We start from the raw sequence: 18,325 nt of genomic DNA, 5'->3' as shown, positions 1-18,325 counted from the left end.
AGCTCCCCGCTGGAGTGGAACTATACTACAGAACCAGTGGGAACCTGTTCAACCTTCGTCGTCTCCAGGCCAGGTCCAAGACCACCTCAATCTCTGTCGTTGAGCTACCGTACGCGGATAATACCTGTGTCTGCGCACATATCGAGGCTGAACTTCAAATCATAGTCGACGTATTTACTGACGTTACGAAAGCATAGGCTTTACACTAAACATCCATAAGAGAAAGGTCCTCCACCAGCCTGTCCTCGCCACATAGCGCTCCCCACTTCACCCACCCCCCGTAGTCATCAAAATCCATGGCACGGCCCTGGACAGTGTGAACCATTTCCCATACCTCAGGAACCATTTGTCAGCAAGAGCAGACATTGACGACAAGATTCAACACTGCCTCCAGTGCAGCCTTCGGCCGCTTGAGGAAAAGTGTCTTTGAAGACCACGTCCTCAAATCTACAACCAAGCGCATGGTCTACAGGGCTGTTGTAATACCCACCCTCCTGTATGGCTGAGAGACATGGACTATGTACAGTAGACACCTCAAGTTGCTGGAGAAATACCAATAACGATGTCTCCGCAAGATCATACAAATTACCTGGGAGGACAGACACACAAACGTTAGCGTCATCGACCAGGCCAACATCTGCAGCATTGAAGCACTGACCACATTTGATCAGCTCCGCTGGGCAGGCCACATTGTTCGCATGCCAGACACGAGACTCCCAAAGCAAGCACTCTACTCAGAACTCCTTCACAGCAAACGAGCCAAAGGTGTGGCTGATGAAATGTTACAAGGACACCATCAAAGCCTCCCTGATACACCTGGGAGTCCCTGGCTAAAGACCGCCGTAAGTGGAGGAAGAGCATCCGTGAGGGCGCTGAGCACCTCGAGTCTCATCGCCGAGAGCATGCAGAAATCAACCGTGGCATCAAAAAGGGCGTGCGGCAAACCTGTCCCACCCAGCCCTTCCCTCAACGACTATCTGTCCCACCTGTGACAGGGACTGTGGCTCTCGTATTGGACTGTTCAGCCACCAAAGGACTCATTTTTAGAGTGGAAGCATGTCTTCCTCGATTCGAGGGACTGCCTATGATGATGATGACGACCCAGAACTGCACACAATACTCCAGTTGAGGCCGAACCAGAGTTTTATGCAGGTTCAACATAATATCCACACTTCTGTACTCTATACCTCTATTCATGAAAAATAGGATCCCGTAAGTCTTTGTAACCACTTTCTCAACCAGCACTGCCACCCTCAGTGATTGGTGCACACATACTCCTGGGTCTCTCTGTTCACGCACCCCTTTACAATTGTACCCTTTAGCTTATATTTCCTCTCCTCTTTCTTCCGACAAAGATGTATCACTTTTGAACATTTCTACGTTAAATTTCATCTGCCACATAGACACGCTGGTGTAATGGGTGGGCTGTTCAGCCACCAAAGGACTCATTTTTAGAGTGGAAGCTAGTGGGCCAAAACACATTGGAGTGCAGAAGAATGAGAGGTGATTTTATCGAAACATAAGATAATAAGGGGGTTCGAAGTCTATCACTACCTCCTCACGGTTCACTGTACTTCCAAGTTTTGTGTGAGCTGTAGATTTGGAAATTGTGCCCAGTACACCCAAGTCTAGGTCATTAATATAGATCAAAAAAAGCAGTGGACCCAATACCGACCCCTGGGGAACACCACTTCCTCCAGTCTGAAAAACAACCATTCACCACGACTCTGTTTGTGTCACTTAGCCACTTTCATATCCATGCTGCCACTGTCCCCGTTATTCCATGGGCCTCGATTTTGCTGGTGTTGGTAACACGCCTGGAATCACTAAACACAAAACCCAGTCTGTTAATCACTTTCAGCTACTGGACTTAGCATGGACCCCACAGCATCTCTTCTACCTTCAATATGTGAATAGAGCATCACGCCTGCAAACCTGGTTTAAGTTTATATCCACTCAGCAAATCTATTACAGAAAAGCCTATAGGCCAATGACACACTGTTAAGGTGCCAGTGTGTTGCTGGTTTGATTGGCATTTTGCCTGTAATAGACTCTGTATTTTGGTCTCCATATTTACAAAAGGATATATCTGCATTGGAGGCTGTTCGGAGATGGTTCACTCGGTTGATTCTGGAGATGAGGGGATTGATTTATGAAAATAGGTTGAGTAGATTGGGCCTAAACACATTGGAGTGCAGAAGAATGAGAGGTGATTTTATCGAAACATAAGATAATAAGGGGGTTCGAAGTCTATCACTACCTCCTCACGGTTCACTGTACTTCCAAGTTTTGTGTGAGCTGTAGATTTGGAAATTGTGCCCAGTACACCCAAGTCTAGGTCATTAATATAGATCAAAAAAAGCAGTGGACCCAATACCGACCCCTGGGGAACACCACTTCCTCCAGTCTGAAAAACAACCATTCACCACGACTCTGTTTGTGTCACTTAGCCACTTTCATATCCATGCTGCCACTGTCCCCGTTATTCCATGGGCCTCGATTTTGCTGGTGTTGGTAACACGCCTGGAATCACTAAACACAAAACCCAGTCTGTTAATCACTTTCAGCTACTGGACTTAGCATGGACCCCACAGCATCTCTTCTACCTTCAATATGTGAATAGAGCATCACGCCTGCAAACCTGGTTTAAGTTTATATCCACTCAGCAAATCTATTACAGAAAAGCCTATAGGCCAATGACACACTGTTAAGGTGCCAGTGTGTTGCTGGTTTGATTGGCATTTTGCCTGTAATAGACTCTGTATTTTGGTCTCCATATTTACAAAAGGATATATCTGCATTGGAGGCTGTTCGGAGATGGTTCACTCGGTTGATTCTGGAGATGAGGGGATTGATTTATGAAAATAGGTTGAGTAGATTGGGCCTAAACACATTGGAGTGCAGAAGAATGAGAGGTGATTTTATCGAAACATAAGATAAAAAGGGGGTTCGACAAGGTGGATGCTGAGAGGATATTTCCACTCATAGGGGAAACTAAAAGAAGGAGACATAGTCTTAGAATAAGGGACCACCCAATTAAAACTGAGATGAGGAATTTCTTCTCTGAGGGTTGTAAATCTGTGGAATTCTCTGCCCAGGTGAGCTGTGGAGGCTGGGTCTTTGAATATATTTCAGGCGGAAACATAGACAGATGTTTGAGCGATTAAGGGAGTACAGGATTATGGGGAGTGGGCAGGGAAGTGGAACTGAGTCCATGATCAGATAAGCCATGATCTTATTGAATGGCGGAGCAGGCCCGAGGGGTCAAATGGCCTACTCCAGCTCCTATTTATTATGTTCTCATGTTCTAACTGAACATTTTTCCCAGTCTAACCTTGTCTGTAATGAAATATGTGTCATTTAATAAGCCTCAAGTCCTTGCTCATGTCTGCTGCAGATTCCAGAGTTGATTCCAGAGATGAGGGGATTGACTTATGACGATAGATTGATTAGGTTGGACCTAGACACATTGGAGTTCAATAGAATGAGGTGATCTCTGTGTGGCCCTGAAGGACTGTGTCCAGGCTGAAGTTCTGTTCCCCCTGTAAAATCCTCTCCACAGAATGTCCTTTCTCAGCTCCAATCAGGTGATGCGAAACACTCAGGTGGTAAAGACAAAAATCCACAGCAATGTGTTGAAAGCAACACTAATTTGTGTGTCTATATCCCAAATATTAAACTCCAATCCAGTTACAGGAGTTATTAACATCAGCGTTACAGGATTTATAAACCCCAACTATCAGAATTAACACAATTTAGTCCAGGATGTGATTACCAGCCGCAATAACAACAGAATCCAACCCCTGCAGTCACTTGTGAACTCGCTGGTGTCTCAGCAGGTTGCCTGACAGAGAGAATCCCTTCCCACACTCAGAGCAGGTGAACGGCCTCTCCCCAGAGTGAACTCGCTGGTGTGTCAGCAGGTGGGATGACCGAGTAAATCCCTTCCCACACTCAGAACATTTAAAAGGTCTCTCCCCAGTGTGAAGTCGCTGGTGTTTCAGCAGGTGGGATGATGCAGTGAATTCCTTCCCACAGTCAGAGCAGGTGAACGGCCTCTCCCCAGTGTGAACTCCCTGGTGTATCAGCAGGCTGGATGATGCAGTGAATCTCTTCCCACACTCGGAGCAGGTGAACGGTCTCTCCCCAGTGTGAACTCGCTGGTGTATCAGCAGGCTGGATGATGCAGTGAATTCCTTCCCACACTCGGAGCAGGTGAACGGCCTCTCCCCAGTGTGAACTCGCTGGTGTATCAGCAGGCTGGATGATACAGCGAATCCCTTCCCACACTCGGAGCAGGTGAACGGCCTCTCCCCAGTGTGAACTCGCTGGTGTATCAGTAGGTGGGATAACTGAATGAATCCCTTCCCGCAGTCGGAGCAGGTGAACGGTCTCTCCCCAGTGTGAACTCGCTGGTGTTTCAGCAGGTGGGATGATGTAGCGAATCCCTTCCCACACTCGGAGCAGGTGAACGGTCTCTCCCCAGTGTGAACTCGCTGGTGTATCAGCAGGTCGGATGACTGAATGAATCCCTTCCCACAGTCGGAGCAGGTGAACGGCCTCTCCCCAGTGTGAACTCGTCGATGTGTTTCCAGCTGGGACGGGCAGTTGAAACGTTTCCCACAATCCCCACATTTAATTGGTTTCTCCCCAGTGTGACTGCACTTGTGTCTCTCCAGGTTGGATGATCGGCTGAAGCCTTGTCCACACACAGAGCACGTGTACCATTTCTCCCCACTGTGAATGGTGCCTTCTGCTTCCATGGTCAAAAGCTGATGATATTCCAGTCCCGATGTATTGAGTGACCGTCAGATCTTGAGGTGATATTTGGTTTGAGCTTCCAGTCTACAAATCCTTCCCTTTTAACACCCTGTCAAGTGAATTTTAAACAGGAAAAAGTGAGTGTGAGAGAGAACACACAAAAACACAAAGGCAGGTTGTGAAATTGAGCTTAATGAATCTGGTCATTTGTGGGTCCGGCACTAGAAAAAAGTGACCATGAAAGCTGCCGGATTGTCGTAAAAACACATCTGGGTCACTGCTGTCCTTCAGGGAAGGGAACACACTCCCTCGACAGGCCCACATGGGAAATTGTTGTTCCCACTGGGCCCAGAATTACTGGGGGTGATACCCAGCAGCTTCTCCCCCATCTCCATCCAGCTCAAACTGATGTAACAAACAGACCCACACAGGAGGCCAGTGAGTGACTTCCACATCCAGCGCCCACCCTGATACAGAGCGGCTGGGAATTGCTGGGCCTGCTGTATGTTGTTGTTTGCCTGGTGTGGTGGAGGTGCTGCCCCCGGGGGTTGCTGGGGCCGGGCCCGGTGGCTCTGACTCGGGGCCCGAGAGCCGCGCTTCGCATTGCCCGGGGACCGAGAGCCGCACTCGGTGTTGCCCGGGGACCGAGAGCCGCACTCGGTGTTGTCCGGGGACTGAGAGCCACACTCGGTGTTGCCCGAGGAATGAGAGCCACACTCGGTGTTGCCCGGGGCCCAGGAGCCGCACTCGGTGTTGCCCGGGGACTGAGAGCCGCACTCGGTGTTGCCCGGGGACTGAGAGCCACACTCGGTGTTGTCCGGGGACTGAGAGCCACACTCGGTGTTGCCCGGGGACTGAGAGCCACACTCGGTGTTGTCCGGGGACTGAGAGCCGCACTCGGTGTTGCCCGGGGAATGAGAGCCACACTCGGTGTTGCCCGGGGACTGAGAGCCGCATTCGGTGTTGCCCGGGGCCCGGGAGCCGCACTCGGTGTTGCCCGGTGACTGAGAGCCGCACTCGGTGCTGCCCGGGGCCCGAGAGCCGCACTCAGTGTTGCCCGGGGCCCGGGAGCCGCACTCGGTGTTGCCCGGGGACTGAGAGCCACACTCGGTGTTGCCCGGGGACTGAGAGCCGCATTCGGTGTTGCCCGGGGCCCGGGAGCCGCACTCGGTGTTGCCCGGTGACTGAGAGCCACACTCGGTGCTGCCCGGGGCCCGAGAGCCGCACTCAGTGTTGCCCGGGGCCCGGGAGCCACACTCGGTGTTGCCCGGGGACTGAGAGCCGCACTCGGTTAAAAAGGAGGCAGACAAAAAGCAGGAAACTATAGACCAGTTAGCCTAACATCTGTGGTTGGGAAAATGTTGAAGAGTTCATTTTTAAAGAATCAATAGCACGACATTTGGAAAAGCATAATTCGGTCAGGCAGAGTCAGCATGGATTTATGAAGGGGAAGTTAAGTTTGACAAATTTGCTGGAATTCTTTGAGCATGTAATGAACAGGGTGGATAAAGTGGGTCTTTTGTATTTGGATTCCCAGAAGACATTTGACAATATGCCACATAAAAGGTTACTGCACAAGATAAAAGTTCACGGGGCTGGGAGTAATATATTAGCATGGATAGAGGATTGGCTAACTAACAGAAAACAGAGAGTTGGGGTAAATGGTTCATTCTTGGGTTGGCAATCAGTAACTAGTGGGGTGCCGCAGGGATCAGTGCTGGGACCCCAGCTATTAACAATCTATATTAACGACTTGGAAGAAGGGACCGACTTTAACGTAGCCAAGTTTGCTGACGATATGAAGATGGAAGGAAAAGCAACGTGTGAGGAGGACACAAATAATCTGTAAAAGGACATAGACAGGCTAAGTGAGTGGGCAAAAATTTGGCAGATGGAGCAAAATGTTGGAAAGTGTGAGGTCATGCATTATGGCAGAAAAAAATCAAAGAGCAAGTTATTATTTAAATGCAGAGAGATTGCAAAGTGCAGCAGTACAACGGGACCTGGGGGTACTTGTGCATGAAACACAAAAGGTTAGTATGCAGGTGCAGCAAGTGATCAGGAAGGCCAATGCAATCTTGGCCTTTATAGCAAAGGGGCTGGAGTATAAAAGCAGGGAAGTCTTGCTACAGTTACACAGGGTATTGGTGAGGCCACACCTGGAGTACTGCGTGCAGTTTTGGTTTCCATATTTATGAAAGGATACACTTGCTTTGCAGGAAGTTGAGAGAAAGTCCACTGAGTTGTTTCCGGAGATGAGGGGGTTGACTTATGAGAAAAGGTTGAGGAGGTTGGGCCTCTACTCATTGAATTCAGAAGAACGAATGAGAGGTGATTTATCGAAACGTATAAGATAATTAGGGGGTTTGACAAGGTGGTAGCAGAGAGGATGTTTTCACTGATCGGGGAGACTAGAAATAGGGGCCATAATCTTAGAATAAGGGGCCCCCATTTAAAACTGAGATGAGGAGGAATTTCTTCTCTGAGGGTTGTAAATCTGTGGAATTCGCTGCCTCAGAGAGCTGTGGAATCTGGGACATTGAATATATTTAAGACAGAGATAGACAGTGTCTTAACCGATAAGGGAATAAGGGGTTATGGGGAGTGGGCAGGAAAGTGGACCCGAGTCCATGATCGGATCAGCCATGATCGTATTAAATGACGGAGCAGGCTCGAGGGGCCGTATGGCCTGCTCTTGCTCCTATTTTTTATGTTCTTATTTTCTAATGTAGTCTCGTATGGGAGTGTGGATTTTACTCATATCTGTCCATCTCTGGTATGTGGATGAGGATTTTACTCTGTATGTTAGTTTCTGATACGAGAGCGTGGATTTTATCCTGTTCCTGTCAATTTCTGGTAATTGCCTGTGGGTTTCATTCTGTATCAAAAAGGGCCACATTACAACATAATTCTAAAAGGATAAAGAGTGTTAAAAAAACAAGCCTGAAGGCTCTGAGTCTCAAAGTGAGGATCATTGGTAATAAGGTGGACAAATTAACTGCACATATAGCTGTTAATGGATATGATGTAATTGGGATTACAGAGACATGGCTCCAGGGTAACCAAGGCTGGGAACATAATATGCAGGGGTATTCAATATTGAAGAAAGAAAAGAAGGTGGGGTAGAGTTAATGGTTAAAGAGGAGGTTAATGCAATAGTAAGGAAGGACATTGGCTGGGATAATGTGGAATCTGTATGGGTCGAGCTGCGAAACAACAAAGGGCAGAAAACGTTTGGTGGTCTGTAAACAAACCCAACTAACAGTAGTAGGGAGGTTGGGGATGGCATCAAAAAGGAAATTAGGGAGGCGTGCAATAAGAGTACAGCAGTTACCATAGGTGACTTTTACCTACATATTGATTGGGCGAACCAAACCGGTAGCAATATTGTAGAGGAGGATTTCCTGGAGTGTATAAGGGATGGTTTTCTAGACCAATATGTCGAGGAACCAACTAGAGAGCCGGCCATCCTAGACTGGGTCTTGTATAACGAGAGAGGATTAATTAGCAATTAGTCGTGCGTGGCCCCATAGGGAAGAGTGACCATAATATGGTAGAATTCTTCATTAAGATGGAGAGCGACACAGTTAACTCAGAGACTAGGGTACTGAACTTGAAGGAAACTTCGATGGTATGAGACGTGATTTGGCTGGGATAAACAGGCGAATAATACTTAAAGGGTTGATGGTGGATAGGCAATGGCAGACATTTAAAGATCACATGGATGAATTAAAACTATTATACATCCCTGTCTGGCGTAAAAATAAAACATGAAAGGTGGCTCAACCGTGGCTAACCAAGGAAATTAGGGGCAGTGGCACATAAATTGGCCTGAAAAAGCAGCAAACCTGAGGACTGGGAGCAATTTAGAATTCAGCAGAGGAGGACTAAGGGTGTAATAAGGAGGGGGAAAATAGAATATGAGAATAAGCTTGCAGGGAACATAAAAAACTGACTGCAAAAGCTTCAATAGATATGTGAAGAGAAAAAGATTAGTGAAATCTAATATCGGCCCCTTGCAGTCAGAATCAGGTGAATTTATAATGGGGAACAAGTAAATGGCAGACCAATTGAACAAATGCTTTGGTTCTGTCTTCACTAAGGAAGACACGAATAACCTGCCGAAAATACTAGGGGACCGAGGGTCTAACGGGAAAGATGAACTGAGGGAAATCCTTATTAGTCAGGAAATGGTTGTAGGGAAACTGATGGGACTGAAGGCCGATAAATCCCCAGGGTCTGATAGTCTGCGTCCCAGAGTAGTTAAAGAAGTTGCCCTAGAAATAGTAGATGCATTGGTGGTCATTTTCCAACATTCGATAGATTCTGGATCAGTACCTATGGATTGGAGGGTAGCTAATGTAAACCCACTTTTTAAAAAATGAGGGAGAGAGAAAACAGGGAATTATAGACCGGTTAGCCTGACATCGGTGGTGGGGAAAATGCTGGAATCAATTATTAAAGATGTAATAGCATAGCATTTGGAAAGCAGTGACAGGATCGGTCCAAGTCAGCATGGATTTATGAAAGGGAAATCATGCTTGACAAATCTTCTTGAGTTTTTTGTGGATGTAACTAGTAGAGTGGATAAGGGAGAACCAGTGGATGTGGTGCATTTGGAATTAAAAAAGGCTTTTGACAACGTCCCACACAAGAGATTAGTGTGCAAAATTAAGGTACATAGTATTGGGGGTAATGTATTGATGTGGAGGGAGAACTGCTTGGCAGACAGGAAGCAAAGAGTGGGAATAAACGTGTCCTTTTCAGAATGGCAGGCATTGACTAGTGGGGTGCCGGAAGGTTCAGTGCTGGGATCTCAGTAATTTACAACATCCATTAATTATTTAGATGAGGGAATTTAACGTAATATCTACAAATTTGCAGATGATACTAAGCTGGGTGGCAGTGTGAGCTGTGAGTCGGATGCTAAAAGGCTGCAGGGTGACTTGGACAGGTTAGGTGAATGGGCAATTGCATGGCAGATGCAGTATAATGTGGATAAATGTGAGATTATTCACTTTGGGTGCAAAAACAGGAAGGCAGATTATCTGAATGGTGACAGATTAGTAAAATGGGAGGTGCAAAGAGACCTGGGTGTCATGGTACATCAGTCACTGAAGGTAGACATGCAGGTCCAGCAGGCAGTAAAGAAAGCAACTGGCATGCTGGCCTTCATAGCAAGGCGATTTGAGTATACGAGCAGGGAAGTCTTACTGCAATTGTACAGGGCCTTGCTGAGACCACACCTTGAGTATTGTGTGCAGTTTTGGTCTCTTAATCTGAGGAAGAACGTGCTTGCTATTGAGGGACTGCAGCGAAGGTTCACCAGACTAATTCCCGGGATGGCAGTACTGACATATGAAGAAAGACTGGATCGGCTAGGCTTACACTCACTGGAATTTAGAAGAATGAGAGGGGATCTCATAGCAACATATAAAATTATGACGGAACTGGACAGGTTAGAGGCAGGAAGAATGTTCCTGATGTTGGGGAAGTCCAGAATCAGGGGTCACAGTCTAAGGATAAGGGGTAAGCCTTATCGGACTGAAATGAGGAGAAACTTTTTCACCCAGAGTGGTAAACCTGTGAAGTTCTCTACCACAGAAAGTTGTGGAGTACTGTTTGTTGGATTTATTCAAGAGGGAGTTAGATGTGGCCCTTACGGCTAAGGGGCTCAGGGGGTATGGAGAGAAAGCGGGAGTGGGGTACTGAAGTTGCATGATGAGCCATGATCATATAGAATGGTAGTGCAGGCTAGAAGGGCCGAATGGCCTGCTCCTGCACCTATTTTCAATGTTTCAATGTATCTTTCCATTTTTGGTGAGTGAGTGTGTATTTTGTGCTGTATCTGTCCATCTCTGTGATGTGAATGTGAGCTCTACTGCATACCCGTCATTCTCCAGTATGTTAGTATTGTTTTACTGTGTACCCCCAATCTCTTATAGTATTGGTTTTACTTTCTAACTGTCAATTTGTGTTATGGAGGTGAGTGTTTATGCTGAATCTGTCGGTCTCTGGTAAATGAGTCTGAGTTTCACTCTGTTTCTATCTGTGTCTGCGATGTGAGTGTGGGCCTTTCTCTGTATCTCCATTTCTGTTATGGGAGTCTAGGTTTTATTCTGTACCCGTCAAGTTCTGATATGTGATTGTGGGCCTTACTCTATAACTGCCAGTTTCTGTTTAATTGCGAGTGGGCTTTCCTTTGTACCTGTCAGTTTCTGGAATGAAAGAGAGCTCTTTACCTTGTACCTGTCAATTACTGGTTTGTGAGTCTGGGCATGTCACTGTATGTCAATTTATGTTATGGGAATATGGATTGTAATAAGTCAGCCTCTGATGTGTGAGTGTGGGTTTTATACTGTATTTCTCAGTCTCTCATATGCAAATGTGTGTATTTTTCTGTAACTGTCGGGTTTTGTTGTGTGTTCAGGTTTAATCTGTGCTTCTCAGTTTCTGCTATGTTAGACTGTACCTATTTGTTCCTGCTTCTTGATTGTATGTTTTAGACTGTACCTGTCAGTTGCTGCTATGTGAGTGTGGAATTTACTCTGTATCTGCTTGTCTCTGGTATGTGAACATGAGAATCAATTGAACTTTTAACCTGTATTTCTCTGATATGTGTGTGAAGATTTTGCCTTCTACCTGTCATTGTTCAGATATGTGTGTGTGGGTTTTATTCTGCCCCTATCAGTTTCTGCGATGCAAGTAAAAACTTTACTGACTGCCTTTCAGTTTTTCGATATGTGCTCATGGGATTTACACTTTACCTGTCACTCTCTGGTATGCAAGTGGGGATTTTATTCTGTTACTGCCACTTTCATATATGTGGGTGTGTGTTGTATACTGTATCTGTCAGTCTGTGGTACGGGAATGTGGGGTTTATTCTGCACCTGTCATCTTCTGGTATGTTCGGGGGGTTTAAATACTGAATCTGTCAGATTCTGAAACATGAATATGGCTTTTGCTCTGTACCCATCAGCTTCTGATATGCTAATGTGGTTTATACTATCTGTTTGACATTTTTTCTGATAGATGATTGTCTTTTATTCTCTACCTGCCAGTTTCTGGCAAGTGAGTGTGGGTGTTTAATGTCAGTGTGATCTGTTTCAATGGTGAAACAGCATCTGATTCTACTGCTCCATGTGGCTGTAAGATTCACAATGTATCTCTGCCACTTCGGATCACTGTGGGACTGACAGCTTCTGCTGTCTGTGACGATAGACTTGAGGCCAGTTCTGTGTGTCTGTGCTCTGTGAGTGATAATCTACTTACTGTGTGTGAGAAGGAGCTGCCTGCACTGTTCCTTGTGTTCTGGGTGGAGGAAAGATCACATTTGTTCTGGCTGGTTGAATAATTTTGCTGTGAGAATAATAATACGAGAACATTATTAGTTCTAAGATATGGATGCAGGAGAGAATATGATGTACCTGAGGGAGCAACAATGTAGCTCTCAATCACCAGCAACACGGTTTTGGTGAACTCAGCTCACCGAAACAATATAACCCGTCTTTAAAATATCTTCTCCCACACTCCTCTCCTGTTGCCTGCAATAGATGACCTTGTGAAACTCCCCACATCCTCACTGTCAGGCTGTTTCCCCCGGACTCAATGCCGATCTCTGAGCCCATCTGCGGACACGCTCCCAATGCGCTGTGCTGCTGTAAGGAGGCTGCTGCTCGCTGCCTTACCCCGGGGCTACTGTGTCACCATTCCTGGCTGTTTTAAACCATCTTCTTCCGCTCACTGAGTGAATGGTGATTGCAGGCAGTGCTAGGGGAGGGGAGGGTGCATGTGCTCTTCTGCTCACTGGGAATTGACACAGGGGGTGGGGCTGAACCGCGCATGCGCAGCTCTCTGCAATAATTCAGCCTGTTAAAATCAAAGTGCACTTTTCCCAATTTACTTTTATCAGAATCTGAGCAAAGGAACTGGGCTTGGGGGGAAAGGACAGAGAATGATTAAAGCTGGGAGCTTTGTCCCTTGGAGATGCTCAATTTGAGATCATTCCGTGCAGGGTGTTTCTCTCCATGAGCCCATCTTCACAAAGCTATCCTGCAGCAACATCGGAGGGATGAGGGAGTGGGAGTGTTTGCTGGGACCGTGCAGGAGTTAATATCTAACAGAAACAAACTGAGATCAGTTTAATTAGAGTAAAACACTCGGTCACTGAGAGTAATACCGAAGTGGATAATCAAGGGGCTTTCATGAGGCAGGAACTTAATACAATCACTATTCATTATGAAGTAGAACTCGGTAAAATAATGGGACTAAAGGCAGGCAAGTCACCTTGCCCTGATGGCTTACATCGTAAGGTCTTAAGAGAAGTGGCTGCAAAGATGGTGGACACATTAGTTGTAATCTACCAAAATTCCCTGGATTCTGGGTTGGTCCCAACAGATTGGAAACCAAAAATGTAATGCCTCTATTTAAAAAAGGAGGCAGACAAAAAGCAGGAAACTATAGACCAGTTGGCCTAACATCTGTCATTGAAAAAATGCTGGAGACCATTATTAAGGAAGCAGTCGCGAAACATTTGGAAAAGCATGATTCAATCCAGCAGAGTCAGTATCGCTTTATGAAAGGGAAATCATGTTTGACAAATTTGCTGGAGTCCTTTGATGATGTAAGAAGCAGAATAGATAAGGCGGAACCAGTGGATGTGGTGTATTTGGATTTCCAGAAGGCATTTGATAAGGTGCCATATAAGAGATTACTGCACAAGATAAACCTCATGGTGTTGGGGGCAGTATATTAGCATGGATAGAGGATAGGTTAACTAACAGAAAACAGAGAGTCAGGATAAATGGGTCTTTTTCCGGTTGGCAAATGGTGACTAGTGGGGTGCCTCAGGTATCGGTGCTCGTTCCTCAACTATTTACAATCTATATTAATGACTTGGAAGAAGGCACCGAGTGTAATAGAGCCAAGTTTGCCGATGATACAAAGATGGGGGGGAAAGCAAATCGAGAACACGAAAAATCTGCAAAGGGATATAGACAGGCGAAATGAGTGGGCAAAGATTTGTCAGATGTAGTATAATATGGGAAAATGTGAGGTTATCCACTTTGGCAGAAATAATAGAAAAGCAAATTATAATTTAAATGGAGAAAAATTGCAAAGTGCTACAGGACAGAGAGACCTGAGGATGTTTGTGCATAAAACACAAAAAGTTAATGTGCAGGTACGGCAAGTAATCAGGAAGGCGAATGGAACATTGGCCTTTATTGCAAGGGGGATAAAGCAGAGAAGTCCTGCTACAATTGTACAGGGTTTTGGTGAGACCACACCCAGAATACTGCATGCAATTTGGTCTCTGTATTTAAGGAAGGATATACTTGAATTGGAGGCTGTTCAGAGGTTAATTCTGGCGATGAGGGGATTGTCTTATGAGGATAGGTTGATTAGGGTGGGCCGATACACATTGGAGTTCAAAAGAATGAGAGGTGATCTTATTGAAACATATAACGAGGGGACTGGACAAGGTGGATCCAGAGAGGATATTTCCACTCAGGGTAAACTAAAACTAGTGTGCATAGTCTCAGAATAAGGGGCTACCCATTTAAAACTGAGATGAGGAGAAATTTATTCGCTCAGATAGTTGTAAATCTGTGGAATTCTCTGCCCGAGAGCTGTGGACGCTTGGTCATTGAATGTATTTAAGGCAGAGATAGACAGGTTTTTGAGCGATAAGGGATTAAAGGGTGATGGGGAGCGGGCAGGGAAGTGGAGTTGAGTCCATGATCAGATCAGCCATCATCTTATTGAATGGCAGAGCAGGATCCAGGGGCCAAATGATCCACTCCTGCTCCTATTTCTTAGGTTATTATGTTCTTATGAGATAATAACCCTGTGACTGTATATGGGGACTCTAAGCCTGGGACTGTACATGGGGACTCTAACCCTGGGTCTGTACATGGGGACTCTAACCCTGGGACTGTACATGGGGACTCTAACCCTGGGACTGTACATGGGGACTCTAAACCTGGGACTGTACATGGGATTCTAACCCTGGGACTGTACATGGGGACTCTAACCCTGGGACTGTACATGGGGACTCTAACCCTGGGACTGTACATGGGGACTCTAACCCTGGGACTGTACCCGGGGACTCTAACCCTGGGAGTGAACAGCTCTGGGGCTTTCCTGTTACAATTGTCTGGGATGTAACCAGAAGCTGAGCACTGAGCAGCGCCTTTAGGAGATGGTGAGAAATCCGAGGTGTCAGAATATAACTCAGCTGTTACTTTACCAAGATGGCCGCGCATGCGCTTTGCTGCTCACTGAACAAAGATGGCGGAGAACAGACTCTGCCTTCCTGTACAAAGATGGCCGCCGTTACCCGGGGCCTGTGACCGGGAGAAAGCCTCGAGGCTGCAGCCGCCGATATTCCGGTTATTATTCCGGGCTTCCGGAAGGCACCAGGTGTTTATGAAGCCTCCCCGACTCCCCGCTGGTCCATTACTCACCTCCGCTCCGCTAAAAGTGAGCTGTTTTACGGAGCACATTTCACCACAGCCGCTCCGCCATTACACGCACCGCGCATGCTCCAAATACAGCCAGTTCTCGCGCGTGCGCACTGGTCCCCTGAAGTCTGGGGTCGGCACATTCTCCATCGCGGGGAATGCTGGGTAAATACCCAAGACTCCTTAAGTGACTGGGACAGGAATTACTGGGCCCCCATTGGGCACTGAACCATGTTCATTCTGGCACTGAGACTTTGTTCCTGCTGCTCCAATAACCCTGTCCCTGAGCTGGAGATTAGTGTTCTGTCTCAGTATTGTTTCAAACACCGGGTGTCCAATATTTCATTTCTCCACAACCATCATCATCATCACAGGCAGTCCCTGGAAGCGAGGATGATTTGCTTCCACGCCAAAAAGGAATGAGTTCACAGGTGTTTTAATGAAGGACCTAGTATTCCAGATCCCGAGCTACATCTTGAAGGGTGGAGCCTGCCTGTGTTTGGATTTTGCACACCAGTCACCACACTGGCTTGTCAGAGCTCGGTCTTGGTCCAGTGGCAAGGATTATCCCAGACGACTGGAGACCAGCTGTGCTGCACGGACTGAGCGCACACATATACCAGTTTGGGCTGGCCCATGCTGCCCCTAGGCCCTTGCCCCTTCTGGGCCCCAGACTCATGCCTCTCCTGGGCCCCGGTCACGCCCTTCTATAATCTATTGCTGCTCCTTCGCCCCTCCTGCTGTGCCTGCCCACACTGCAATTAGCGACGTGACTTTGCAGCCGTCACCATCCTACAATGGAATGCCACCGCCGCACCCTGCTCCCTCTGATGGCCCCGACCTGCTGATGGTCATCCAGGCCGGGTCCGTGCCGCTGCACGGGAGACTAATTCATGTTCCCTTCCCTTCCATTTTGGGCCTTTTCTTACTCTAGATTATTTCACTTCTCACGCAATTCATCTTTTGCGACATCAAATCCCAAGCTTGTTTCCTTTGAGCATACGGCTTGTGGATGTCATACACTGAACCGGCGTGTCTCACTTTACACTCATTTGACGTTCCTTGAAAGAACTATCTTGCTTAAGACTGGAACTCTCTTATTTTCTATATTGTTTAACGATTTTTGAATGCGGTTAATAGATCTCCACACATACTGCATATTGCCTTTGAAATGTTCTGGTCTTTGTAATTGTCTTTGCTAATTTTGATGGGTTATTTGATTATAATTACTTGTTACTAAATGCGTTGCAGAAATTTTTGCATCAAAATAATTGTTTAAACACTTCCTTTATCGGGTCTTTAGCTTCCCCACTGATCTCTGTTTCCTCTTGTGGGGGGAATCTAGAACTAGGTGGCAAAGTCTGAGCATAAGGGGTCACCCATTTTAACCGGAAATGAGGATGAATTTCTTCTCTCAGAGAGTAGTGAATCTTTGAAATTCTCTACCCCAGAGAGCAACGGAGGCTGGGTCATTGAATATATTTAAGTTGCAGAGAGACTGATTTTTGAAAGATAGGGAAGTCAAGCGTTCTGTGGAGAGGGCAGGGAAGTGGAATTGAGGCCAAGATCAGATCAGCCATGATATTATTGAATGGCAGAGCGGACTCAAGGGGCTAGATGACCTACTTCTGCTCCTATTTCTTATGTTCTTAGCATTGATTATGGGCTGGGTTTAGATGTAGGTTTAGTGGTTAGTGGGTGTGGTTTGTGGCTATGTGTTAGGATTGGGATTAGTGATTGGGATAGTCAATATGATATTCGGCTTAGGATATAGTGATTAACGTAGAAAGCACTATTGGCAATATAAGTGTCACTGAACTTGCCCTTTTCCATTTCATGTTTTTAACCTCTCACAGACGAGTCACAAAACAGCCTCACAATGTGTTAATTCAAGGAACCTTCGTTTCTGCGCAAGCCTCATTTCCTCCCTTCTTTTACATCTCTACATTTCTCACAGAAAAATCAATTAGTGACATTAGATTTGTGGATTTTGGGACAATATCAGACGGATACAGTTGTTGTGCTGGTTACATTTAATCCTCAGCCTGCTTGAAAAGGGCTTCTGACAATAATCTGTCACCAGGCCTCACCAGTCACCGTCTGATTCCACCATCATATCTTCATTCATTACCCACCTTTCCCCTTAACTAGAGCTGCTTTCAGCGGCAGGGCCATTCCCCATACTGAGGCTCTCTAATTACCGAGCAGAGCATGAACACCGGCACAGACTGGTTTGTCTGAATGGCCCATTTCTATCCCATATATCTGATGTAATTCTATAGTCTCAGTGTAAGTGGTCCAAGGATTTGGTGCCTCAGTGTTATTGGTCCCTGGATTTGTTGTCACGTTATTAGTAGTCCCTCAATTTGGTGTCACGATGTAATTCATCATGGATTTGATGTGTCATTGTAACTGGTCCCTGTATTTGTTGCCTCAGTGTAAGGGGACCCTGGATTTGATACCTCAATGTAAGTTGTCCCTGGATTTGGAGTCACAATGTATGTGGTCCCTGGATTTGGTGTCAACAACTCCTCGTCGCTGGGACTGAGGGTAAACACGCCGCCCAGCCACGCATTCAGCACAGAATGATCCCACTCAAATCTATTCCCAATTAACACTGCCCACGTCTAACTTCAGTGAAACGCACAATACAAAACATTTTAAAGGAAAAATAAACCCCATCATAGTTCAACAAAGACAATTAAAGGGCTGTAAATCCCATTCACTCATATACCTTCTTCACCCCTACTCTCCACCTCCCCCTCCCCAACTACTCTTTGAACCCAACTCCCCAACCCCTCACCCCAACTCCTCTATCACCGTATTTCTCTCAAACCCTCAACCCAACTCCTCTTTTACGCCTACTCTCCAAACCCTCCTCACCCAACTCCTCTTTTAACCTACAATTTAATTTTTAACATCACTTACACAAGTCATCCATACTGGAGGTAAATCTCAGGACCTTCTGTGTAATGGTGAGGTGATCACTGGGCAATAAAATGCAGAGACTGGTGGGAGGCTGCTTATTACCCTCGGTGAGATTTAATCCCCTCTCCCACAGTATACTGCGGACAAGTGGTCACCTTGGTAACATAGAAACA

General features: G+C 46.3%; 1 protein-coding gene across 3 annotated transcripts; it reads right to left on the bottom strand.

The window, feature by feature from the left end:
* Positions 1–987: 987 nt before the first annotated feature.
* Positions 988–15,299, bottom strand: LOC139249602 (zinc finger protein ZFP2-like). Of its 3 annotated transcripts, none has more exons than XM_070872535.1 (3): positions 15,228–15,299; positions 12,034–12,120; positions 988–4,870 (listed from the first exon to the last, which is right to left on the bottom strand). In XM_070872535.1, the coding sequence occupies exon 3, from the start codon at positions 4,761–4,763 to the stop codon at positions 3,810–3,812; it is 954 nt and encodes a 317-aa protein (XP_070728636.1). In that variant the 5' UTR covers positions 4,764–4,870; positions 12,034–12,120; positions 15,228–15,299; the 3' UTR covers positions 988–3,809. The 3 variants fall into 3 exon arrangements, with proteins under 3 accessions (XP_070728636.1, XP_070728637.1, XP_070728638.1); XM_070872536.1 differs by lacking the exon at positions 15,228–15,299 and adding an exon at positions 15,068–15,156; XM_070872537.1 differs by lacking the exon at positions 12,034–12,120 and having other exon boundaries at positions 15,228–15,273.
* Between the last annotated feature and the right edge of the window lie 3,026 nt (positions 15,300–18,325).

The sequence above is a fragment of the Pristiophorus japonicus genome, unplaced genomic scaffold (genome assembly GCF_044704955.1).
Source record: "Pristiophorus japonicus isolate sPriJap1 unplaced genomic scaffold, sPriJap1.hap1 HAP1_SCAFFOLD_33, whole genome shotgun sequence".
Classification (NCBI taxonomy): Eukaryota; Metazoa; Chordata; class Chondrichthyes; family Pristiophoridae; genus Pristiophorus; species Pristiophorus japonicus.
This window is presented reverse-complemented; position numbering and strand designations above follow the sequence as displayed.